Source organism: Austrofundulus limnaeus, unplaced genomic scaffold (genome assembly GCF_001266775.1).
Source record: "Austrofundulus limnaeus strain Quisiro unplaced genomic scaffold, Austrofundulus_limnaeus-1.0 Scaffold78, whole genome shotgun sequence".
Taxonomy (NCBI): domain Eukaryota; kingdom Metazoa; phylum Chordata; class Actinopteri; order Cyprinodontiformes; family Rivulidae; genus Austrofundulus; species Austrofundulus limnaeus.
Window position 1 is genome coordinate 1,844,702 of NW_013952480.1, and position 12,165 is coordinate 1,856,866.

General features: G+C 41.4%; 1 protein-coding gene across 1 annotated transcript in view; it reads right to left on the reverse strand.

The window, feature by feature from the left end:
• ppp1r9a (protein phosphatase 1, regulatory subunit 9A) overlaps positions 1-11,418 on the reverse strand; it is a gene marked incomplete at its 3' end in the record, with an annotated part of 27,902 nt that extends 16,484 nt beyond the window's left edge. The window contains 2 exon segments of the mRNA XM_014011252.1: positions 8,279-9,752; positions 10,967-11,418. Coding sequence (XP_013866706.1) covers positions 8,279-9,649 — 1,371 coding nt within the window.
• Between the last annotated feature and the right edge of the window lie 747 nt (positions 11,419-12,165).

Genomic DNA, 12,165 nt, shown 5'->3' on the forward strand with positions numbered 1-12,165 from the left:
CACACACACACACACACACACACACACACACACACACACACACACACACACACACACACACACACATGTATGTACACCAGTTCAATACAGTAATAAGAGCAGACAATATAGTTGGAGTAGTGCAATTAGATCCAGTGATGAAAGTGACCAGAAAAACAATATAGTCAGGGTTGTGCAATTTCATGCTCCTCAACAAACAAATGAGTTGTTGGCATCTCCAGATAGCCTTATGGTAAATACAGGTAACCTTTTTAGTATCAACAGGGAACTTTTTGGTATCTATATTTAGCTTTTTGTGACTGCGGGAAGCCTTTGGTATCTACACATAGCTTTAACAAAATCCAATTAACTGATGTAATATAGCTGTTAAATTTGCATCTACTGTAAATGAAGTCATTATGATAAGCATCTTAGCTCAGCTCAGAACGTCACAATACTCGACTTTAACACTCAGATTTCACTGAACAGGCTTTACACAAGGAAAGTGGGCTGCCTCCTCATGTGGTCCCCCTCTGGAACTGATCTCAAAATGTCTTTTGGAGGATTTAAAACAACCCACAACCATTTGCATGCAAATGTGTTTGTCTAGAAGTGCGTCCTTTAAAGCTTAACACGCTTTTGGACTCAAAAGGAAAATATTGTCATAAAATATTCTAATTTAGGTCTGACACAGAGCTGTGTAGCTGTGTACAGTCTAAATATTTCTTGATAGATGATTTGAAATTAAACATAGCAAAGAATTTTTTACATGGTTTTATTTTAAAAAATGTTATTAGACCAACTCATCACCTCTCTTTCCAGTGACATCTGAACTTATTAACAAGTCCAAGTTTATTTAGGATTTATATAAACATAACTAACAGGCTGTGGAAGAATGCCTGGTGTTGCTCTAAATAAAAAAGCACTTTCATCCAAAATACAGCCCTGATGGCTGCAGAAATTATGCAAGGTTGTTCACAGCCTTTAGATAAAAGTGCTAAAATTTCAAGCCATTAACAATTTATACATGCTGAATCATGAGCAGAGGCAAACTGAGAGCTAATACTGCCAAGTAGGGAGGAGAAGTGAGGTGAAAGATCAAAACAAGGGAAAAAAAGGTAGAAAAGTAAAATGAAAAGGAGAGAAAAGGAATAAAGAGATGAAAAAACCTTTAAGAAGCAAAGAAAACAGAGCTGTGGTAAATAAAGGACAGAAAATATCCAACGAGACGGGCTGAGAAACAAAATGACTCATATGACTCAAGGGGCTGGAGAGGCAGGAGACACCGAGGCTATTGAATGAAAGGGGAAATAAGAGAGAAATAAAGAAAAGAAGAAGAGAGCAACTCAGAAGTGGGTAACGTCAGGAATATTTTGCTCTAGGGTTGCCCCAGTACCCGCTTAAGATGGCATGGTGCCAATTTCCAGCAAYAGGGAAAAAAAACAGTTACTGGTGGTGTAAAACTGGGTCTTTGAAGAGTGCCAGTTCTGTCCTCGCCCCACACCTTGCAGACATTGGGCACTGCAGGGCGGGAAGAGACTGGAAAACTCAAATAAAGTGCTTCCAGTGATGTGGCATGAGTCTACACACACACACACACACACACACACACACACACACGCACGCACGCACGCACGCACGCACGCACGCACGCACACACACACACAGTCCGTTCTGCTGCAACAGCTCAGGATATTTGCATTTTATTACCTCAACCTGTGGCCACCCCCACGCGCGCACGCACGCACACACACAAACTCAAAAGATGAAAACTGACAGGTGCTGAGGTACGTGTCTGAATTCTGAGGGAAGGAGGTGTTTGCTGCTGATGGTGGCAACAACAGAGATTGACAGGAATCAGGAGGCAGAGATGGGATGATAAAAAACATGAGAAAAGAGAGAAACAAACAGAAACATTCACTTTACACTTCTAGACTGAGATAAGTGCGAGAAATACAGGAATTTACAGTCACTTCAAGGTCGACCTGTCTTCTTTGAGATGCATCAGCCCTCACATGAGGAGGCGACACAGACAGAGAAGCAGCTGACAGATACATGCTCCAAAATGCAGAGCTGACACACTTGATCATGGTTTCTGAAAAAATAAATAACAGATCCTGGAAATATGCGACTTAGGTTTTTTCTAGATTTTTGTCCATGTGTCTGTTTTCAAAAAATACTTGTGAACCAGTGGATGAATTTTAACAAAACTCTAGGAAAGTAATCAATGGTTACATCCATCTAAAACTGATTAACTCTTGGAGTTAGACATTAGACCAAGATTTTATGTGGCAATAGCAACAGCTACTGAGCATGCACATCTCACAATAATGCAAGAGATTTCTTATACTGTTATTTTTAAAGGGGAGGTATTATGTGTTTTGCAGGCACATATTTCAATTCTATACCACAATCAAGTAACCATGTTACCTTCAGTTATGAAAACACTGTATTTATCAAAAATAAATTTGACTTTGCAGCAACGTTCACATTATAACATTTTACTTAATTCAGCTGAGTGGACTGGAACCAGTTGACGTATTTTTTTAAAGGGGCCATATCATATAAAATCAACTTTTTTGAGTTTTATATCATGTTATGTTATACTTTCATAAAAAACATGCCCAAAGCCTTGCTTTGACTCATTCATGCATGTTTGAGAAATCCTGCAGCGTTTTTAGGCAGCCATGCTGAGGAGCAAAACAACAGGTGGGGACCAGAAACGCCCCTGGGACGTGTCTTTAAGCCGAACTTCCTCATCATGGACCACACCTCCTGCAGGCTCTGGCAGTAACAGAGCAAAAGTGAAAGTGAAACTTAAGCTGTGTGAGAGCCACTACTTCTCACTCAGTGAAGCTATTTTCAGATTCAAAAAACCTTTGAGGAAATGTATTTTCAGATGCCAAGTAAACTGCATCATAGAGCAGAGCGCACGCGCTAAACAACCCACCCGCGTGCCCGCGTGACCCACCGACTGATGGGTGACAGTGATGGGACGGTACAGAAGCAGGGGGTGGTTCTTAAAGAGACAGAGGCCAATTTGAAGGTATTTAGAAGAGGAAGTGATGAGAAGATAAGTTTATTTTCTATTTAAACATAAAAATTACGGTATAGTATTTAAATATATGCCTGAGAAACACATAATATTGGCCCTTTAAGTAAATCCACTCTTTTTTTGAGTATAGGCAGCTGCAACTGGCTACCACAGGAGATTCAAGGATTTCTCAAACATGAATGAATGAGTTAAAGCAACACTGTGTTCTTGATGAGGGAATAACATAGCATGATACATAGCTCAAAAATGTCTGTTGTGCATAATACCATCCTTTAAGAATCACTAGAATGGTTGCACCATCATTTCCCAACGTTCAATAACCTTAGCCTGAAACGCAACAATATGATATGCATTCCTTCGAGAAAGGATTGGCATTTATTTAATTGAGACATGTTTTTTCTCATTAGGGTTAGGTTCATGGTACAAGACTATTATAGAAGCTACTGAAAAACTAAGGGTGCGAAGGGATAGAGAGCATATACAATAAATGGGATGAGAGGATGATGAGTAATCCAACATGTTACAGAACATGCCCGCTTGTGTGGAACTGACTTGATTGGACAGAGTTTCAACAAAGCACAAGAAGTCTGTTTGAAACATAGCCTCTGTTTTCTTTCTGACTCATTTTAAACAAGAGCACGGAGGTGTTAGCAGCAGCCTGACATGCTGTTTTGTGCAGTTCTTCAGAGCAAAAACAACCAACTGTGGTAAGATCACGTGCATCAGGCTGGGTAGATGGATGCTGCAGATGATAGTTCGTGACACAGACTGCTGTGCGGCAACTGACCAGCTCCAAAAAACCACAGGGCACGTCTCGTCTTTCCCAAATTATTAAAAATGCATGCCCCCCAGGGAGGATTGTGTGTCGCCAAAGCAAGACAACAAAAACACAACAGCATCAATAATACACTGGCTAACACACACACATACACCACAAAGCAATACACTAATTCACCCAAAACTAGATCTGAGTCACAGATAAAAGAGGAGGGGAAAATTCTTGGGGTCAATAGATTTACTTCACTGCTGCCAGCATGACTTAACACAAAAAACAATGGACACAAAAATGATTTTCTTCCACTGTGGATTGTTTGTGCTGACCTTCAGGAGAAAACATTTAAGTAATAACAGAAAAGGTTTTCCTGACGTATTGTAGAACATGTCCATGGACACGATATTTCATTTAGCCTCCACGAAAGAGCTTTTGAAGAAACACCACTATTATTGACTTTGGTGTTGCAACAACACCTGGCTCTTTTTAACGTAACCTTCCAGAGAGCTTGAAGTAAAGAATATGATGTCCAAATTTACCCACCTCAAGGAAGAAAAACCAAAGACAGGTGATAATTTATACCATCTTCAATCTAACCTTAAAAATGTCAGTGGCTTATACAAATTGTCTGTTATAAACTTTTACACCTCTTTTGGTTTTGCATTACACAAATGATCCATCAGAAATATTGTAACGTCACTGTTGGAAGTGCATTATTCAGGTATTGTAATACTGTTGCCCATCCTCTATATCCTCACTGGGAAAGACAGTCTGTCATAAAATGAAATAATCCTTTCCATCAGAAAACAGAGTAAGAATCATTGCTGGCAACAGGCCACCTAATCTGAGCTGGACTTACAGGACTGRTTTAGGTCATGCTCCAGATAAGAATGTTTTAGAATCCCCTCATGTTTACTGCTGATCCATGTACATGATGAAATTGTTGGACAAACTGTCGTTAACAGGATAAAAAGTGGGGCAGAAGGTCTCCCCCAGCCCCCTTTTCTTTTACTGGGAGATTGAAGCATATACTCTGAGCTAAAGGCAGATAAATGAGTTCCCAAATCCTCAGGCAAATTAAGTGTCTCTTAATGCCTGGCAAGTCTGAGGAATGGCACAAGTGGATGTAAGTTGGGATTTTGTCTGTTTATTTTAGTAGCAGTTTTGTACTGAGATGTTTATACTTCACATGTTTTAAGGAGACAACACTATCTCTTGTCATGAAAACACGGCTGGAACAAAAAAACTTTTGCAACAAATAGGAAACCTAACAATATTTTATACCAACCATKGCATGGACCTCTGAACCACTCATGGTACAGCAACAAAATATAGCAGACACAGCATCAGAGTTCAAGTCTCTAGGCTGTCCTGTTTATGAATGATGGAGGGATGGAGTGGAAGATGAATTAAGGAACTGGGGTCTCGTCTTCAATGAGTGTGTTGCTTTGGTAGGTTGTGGTGAAAAAGGAGTTTAGTGGAAATACAAGGTTTTCAATTTACTGGTCCCTCTAGATTCAAACTCTCACTTGTGGTCATAAGGWATGAATCATGACCAAATGAATAAGATCCTAGATTCAAGCAATCAAAATGAGCTCAGAGTACAGCTGCTGCTCTTTTGCATCAAAATAAGTCCATTGAGGTGGTCCTGTCGTCTGATTAGGATGCCTCCTAGACGCCTCTCCTTGGAGGTTTTCCAGGCATGTCCCACTGGGAAGAGGCCCCGGGGCAAACCCAGAACTCACTGGAGGGATTATACATCTTCTCGGGCCTAGGAACACCTTGGGATCCCCCAAGACCTGTGTTGCTGAGGAGGGGGATGTCTGGGTTTCTTTCCGAGACATGTTGCCTCTGCAACCCAACTACAAATAAGCAGCAGAAGATGGAGATAGAGTGTCAGTGTCTGTGATCTCAAAACAAACAGCATGCTAAAGAGGAAGAACCAAATCAAGAGGCACTACAACTGGTGAGCCACTCAGCACAGCTGCTGAATTATTTCAAGATATTCCAGTAACTCAACTAATGAAAACAGTTTCTCTACAGACAGAAAAGTATTTAATAGAGGAGATACCATTTATGAAAAGAGGAGTTAAATTGGAGAAGACTGACTCATCAGGGAGCCAAAAAATAAATAAATAAAAGTCTGTCTCCTGGGACGTGAAGGACAAAAACGACCAATTTGGTAAGAAATTATAAAACAATCTAACAATTTAATATGATTAACACTAAATGAAAGTGTTATGAACAAATCTGATGAAACACATCCTTGAAGCTAAACAGTGCACACTTTGACAGCAGCACATCAAAAATGTGAATCTGCTTTAATGCGTCAACTTTAATCTGTTGGCCGCGGACTGAACAAGTGAATGGATGTAAAGGATGAAGTGTACAGTTTCAATTAACATGAGACCTGATTCTCTGTTGGTTTCTGTCCACTGGAAGGCAGACAACCCACATCTGGTCCCTTCTTAGTGGGTCAGTAATGGAGGTTCAATCTTTGGTTTACAGCCCGGCCAACTTTATCCTACATGTTGTAAATATTCAGATGTTTAGCAGATATAATATTAACCATGTTCATCTTAACACTGACATGTAAACTTTAGGGCTTTAGACACAAGCTGAGGCTGATTGAAACGCTGTGCAGATTAAAAAAAATTGGTGATAAACCAACTTCAATATTTGGAGTCAATGTCGATTTGAATCTGGGAAATTCATACAGATTTTCTCTGAGGAAAAATTGCACATTTAAAACTACTTTTATAGTTAAACCTCCTATCAGTGTTGTGATATTTTTCCCCTATTGCCAAAAACTGGATTTTTAAACTTGCTGCCAATCAAGAAAATCTGCTTTTTAATTATGTGTTCATGCCAATTCTCCAAAATACCTAGTATTTATTTCTTTTAAAACAACTGAAAGAAATGTTAAGTATTACAAGAGAAGGACTTTTCAGAACCTGCCAGTTTTCCTCCCATTGGGGTCAAACCGGACTCTTGCTGAGAAAATAGCTTTGTGTCTTTCACTATACGGCCAAACAAAAGACAGAACCCTGTTTGTTCCTTGTGTGCAGAGAGGGGAGGAGGGGGCATGTCTAATTGGTTGTGAGCATGTGTGTAGGGGGTGCAGGGACTGGAGGGGTAGGGGGGTGGCAGTTAACCTCTTGAATATTCAGTAGGATGAATGAGCTATAGTCCTTTTCATTGAAAAGCAGAAGCCTTAAAACATATTTATATTTGTGCCTAAATAGGGCAACAAGATTTGTAGTGTTTATATTTAAAAGTTAAAAATTAAAAAAAAAAATACATTTTTCAACTAAATAAATTAGGGATAATATTTAACAAGTTTGACATTATGATAAAGTAATTTGCGAATAGATCTGAGCTATAAAAAGCATGGGTTGCTTCAGAGACAACTTTTTGTTGAAACAAATTTGAATTTTAGTGCATTCACATGCACGAGTTGATTCCTCAAGGGGAGAAGACAAAAGAGCAAAATGACACACTTTGCGGAGACAGTGCAAGGTAATTAGTTAGTGAACATCAAGATTTCTCCTCAGAATAACTGGGCTAATTGTTCTGGTTCACTATATGATGTCAATGGAGTTGATTCAAAAGGCTGTTAGTTGTTTCTGTTCAGTCCAGTAGATGTTTCATACATTAACCTAAATTCCTCAATCAAAAGTGTGTTTCCCATTTAAAACAGCATAAACACCAAACAAGGGTCTGGAATATGCATAGAAATTAGGTTTCGCTAACATACTGAATATAAAAATTGAAAGGAAAATAACTGTAAATATTGTGTTTGCTACAAATGTTAAGTTGAGTGCTCGGGGATAAAGACTGCAAAATATTTTCCCCGTAATCTTCCAAATCCATCTCTCCGACCAACAACAAATGGCTGCATTGTGTCCAACCTAGCACCGAGTACAGCATCGAAACACAACCAGACCAAAATCAACACAAACTATTTTGTTCCACCAGCTTTCTGAAAAGTCCACTGTTACTTTTCAGTGTAATTCACCAAGCATGCACTATAGTTCCAACATACAATATACAGAGACTTGTGAAGACTCTGCCACAGTGATGTGCAAACTCTATCGATCAAATGGTGCTCTGATGAAACCAACAAGGCGCTGCTTGAGAAAGCACAAATGCAGCATCTTGTGTGAAAACTGCGTGGGCGGTGAACCAGCATGACTAACACATGCACAGTTGTGTTCACAAACACGTCAAAATCCCAGAGAGCAATGCTTCATCCGCGGCAACACTGACAGATTAAAGAAGGGACGTGGAGAATAAAACACAATTGAGGTCTAATTACTGTGAGTGGATCGTTTTTTATAATCCTACAAAAATAAGTGTTTTGACAACAACACTAGGGATAAAAGTAGCCCATAAAAACACAATTCTGAAGAAGATTTAATGTTGGGTTGAGTGTGTTTACACATTTTAGGCTTCTACAGCATCCAGCTTACTGTAATGGGAGAGGTGCTAAAGCGTATCTTCCTTTTTGGGGGGATGTCATCCTTGTTTTCCTCTGGTAGACCTGGAATCTCAGTCAGATCTGAGCCTGGATCATAGACAATATCCTCGTCATCACCGTAGAGGTCGTCTTCAGGATCTGTGCAGCTCTCCCCCCAACCCTGGTAACAGGCGTCCCCGTCTGCGTTAAAAATCACTCGCTCGTTTCTAGTGTACTCGTCCTCCAGGTCTTCGGTCTGGTCCTTGGAAGACTCTGAGAACTTTGGAGCGTCCGTGTCATCGTTGCTTTCCCCGGGTTGTGGGGTTGTTGAGGACTCGTGATTAGCATCATCAATACTTTTGTTGGTAATTGCAGCACCATGTGTATGTTTTGAGTCTTTGGTAACTTCTAGATCCTCTGTATGTTTTAGGTGGTCTGAGTGTTTCTCATCTTCTTCTTCACAGGAGCCATTAACCTGACTTTCATTGGTGGTGACCCCAGACAAATGCTGTCTGGATACCTCCTCATCTTCAWTGTGAACCTTTCCATCGTGTGGAGCTTCTTTTTGGGGCTCTGAAATCTCTGCCCCAGGACTCGGGCTCAAGAGGTCCTCAGAGGACGAAGATGCAGGAAACTTGCCTCCTGTCTTGTTTCGGTAGGTTCCACGAACTGGCGATTGTCGCGACTCATCCTCACTGAGATCCCCTCCCTGTCGGGAGGATCCATCAGGAGAGTAGAGGGCTCGTCTGGTGACTCCTTTATAGGGAGCGCCCTGATTGTGGTGGTCAGCGTTTTCAAAAACAGCACTGAGCTGACTGACAGTTGGCGAGGATGCTTCTGTTCTGGAGCACAGGGAGTCCAAAGAGTCTGTGCTGCCTCTGTTGGACCTCGCCCCTCGCCAGTCATCGAGGTGCTCATGAGAACCCCGTTTGTCACGTCCGTAAGGAAAGACTGGTGACTGAGACTGGTCCCGTGACTGCTGCTCAAATAGTTTCCTGGTCTCTGAGAACTTTGCCCCGGCGCCTCCAATCCTCTCAGCTGATGAAGAATGTTGGAGCTTTATGACTGAGCCATCGGCCTTGTTGATGAAGTTGGTGGGCTTCACCAGCTTCTGAGGTGAACACTCATCATGACCACTCGTCTTGACTGCCGCATTTTTCGAGCCCATCTGCATGAACATGTCCTTAATGCGACTGACATGGGCCCCATACTGGCGTCCCCTGGGCTGTTTCACCCGCTCAGTGTCTTTGGGCTTTGAGTCTCCATCAGTCCGAGGCTGGTCAAAAGCCCTCTTGAGCGCCTGAAATTCAGCCCGGTAGGCATTACGGTGGGGGGAGGCACTCCGGAGGCTAGTCCTCTCCCCCGAGGCCTCCGTCTTCAGCATGATGACGTCTTTGGATTTAGAGGGGATGTCAGCATCGCTGGGACCTCATTAGAACGTGGGACTAAGACGCCTGGTTGGGCCTACTCCAATCCTTCAGTCACACCTGCAGGGACAATAAAAGATGTAAGAAGTCTTCATACACTCATCTGATCCTAATGACCATTCATTAAATCAGCACAGCCTTTTTAGACTCGTAGTGGTTCTCTAACATCAATAAAACACAAGGAACATCTTTGGGTTTAAATTTCTTGCCTAAAATATTAGYGGCCAACTAACTTTTAAATCAAAACAATGTTAATTAGCAAAGGGAGACCTTGTGTCTGAACAGCTTGGAAAGAGATCACTCACGTCATTACCAGCACTCTTCAGTGGCCAAATGAATAACAGATGCTATTGCACAAAGCTTATCCACTCCACTAATGCACAACATAAACAAATCAATAATTCCAGGAGACGCAAGTGAAAAAGGCTGGAATATCGTGCATAAAATGGAAAAAAAAAATGCCTGTTTTGGACACACAGTTTTCTGCGAGAAACTGTCTCAGCTCCTCAAACCATCACTGAGATTATAGTGTTCACCAGTAAATATCAGCCTTCAGTCATGGCCACATATTGAAATAAAAACCTGTACTGTTGTTGGACGCCATGGTACAGGCGATTGTTTCTCTCAGCACACGGCTAAAAACACAAAAAGGATGGAAGCCCCATGTTAAATATTCCATATCCCATTAATATTTAATTGGAAATGCACACCACGCAAAGGCAGAGAGAAGAGAGAGAGAGAGAGAGAGAGAGAGAGAGAGAGAGAGAGAGAGAGAGAGATGACACAACACAAAAAGGAAAACAAAAAATCATCTGGGACATAAAGGATCCATTACGCTGCTCTTTAACCTCCAACCTGGATGATGTGACTGAAACCTATTTCCTGCTTCAGTTTTCATAACCCACCCTGCTGGACTCTGGCAGGTCACCCATGATGTAGAATATGGACTTGAGTAAATAATAATAATAATAATAATAATAATAATAATAATAATAATAATACTTTTGATGAGAGTAGTCAGGAATGATGGCAGGATGATAAAAGTACAGCTGAATGAGAAAAACATCAGCCACACCGCACAGAACATGATGATGACAGCTCAGGTTCCCCCCACCTCCTCCTGAAAACGAACATGTATTTATTTACATTTTGTTTATCCGTTCACTTCTACCCAGAAAACGCATAATGTTTCCAATGAAACGAAGTTAACTGTTATCCGACAGATATCCAAATAACCAAATGTGGCTTCACTGCTTGAAAAACAATAGACTTACATTCATTATATCTCTCTCCAGCTCCGCTGAGCGCGCGACAGGATCAATAAACCATAAACTTGAAACGAATATGGACGCAGCTGCCTTTGAAAAAAAAAAATCATCCATAAAAACATCTCTGTGTCCTGCTTGTCAAATAGTCCCGGACAGAATGGCCACTTCGGAGGCGCTCAGACATAGTAGAGTCGCTCCAACGCCATTGCAGGCGGTGGGTGATGCTGCCAGTTGTACAATGGTGGTGGTGGTGGAGGGGTCGGCGCTGTTTGGCGGCTCGGTCCAATGAGAGCCGCGCGGAGGCAGAGCCTGCTGGACAGCAGCGGCCGAGCTACATCCGCCGTGCAGTGGACGATTGGCTGCGGCGGTAAGCGGGGCGCTTCGCTTAAAAATGTGAAGCGTCACGTGACAGGTGCTAAAACCTGAACTGCGGCAGTGGTTCGGTCCGATAATCTGCTGTGACTGGGGGAAGATTTCAGTCAGCGAGCTGCAGTCTGGCATAAATACCAACACTCACACACAGCAAGTTGACTGGCAGCCTGGGGTTTATCACTGGYCTCTGGGTGGTGGTGCAGACCGGGTCAAGGACCACCACTAAGGCTGTGTGATGTGGGTTCAAATGAGGGTTTCCCAAAGTGTGGTTTGAGGGCCAGGTAGAGGTCATAAAATAAAAACTACCACAACTCTGTCTGGATTTTTACCATTTTCCTGCTGGTTGCTGCTGGGAAATTCCTTCAAATAGGCCACTGAATTCTCATTTTGACAAATTCCATATTATGGCTCATTTTGCTACAAACTCTTCCAACATTGTTTCACATTTCTTGCACCTAAACTGAAGTCAGTAAATCTGCAGCTGCACAGAGACTATAATCTAATCAAAATAGCAAGAAAATCTACCTTCGCCCATTGCATTCCCACAGTCTGTCAGAATGATGAGAGAAAAATTAAACAGATTTACAAGTCTGAGTGTTTTTCTTTTTATATTTCAAGAAATCTGACTAAATTCTGAATTCTTTCAGAACTCTTAATCACAAGACAAAAATTTCCATTTCAAATCACTTTTTTTAATTCTAGATTTCTAAAATGTTGAATTTGATTTAGAAATTCAGACTTTTTTCTCACAATTCTTATTTTAATTTAATTTTTACGTGTGTCTTCTTGAATAGGCATCTCAAATGTAATTTCATTTTGCTCCGTACCATGAC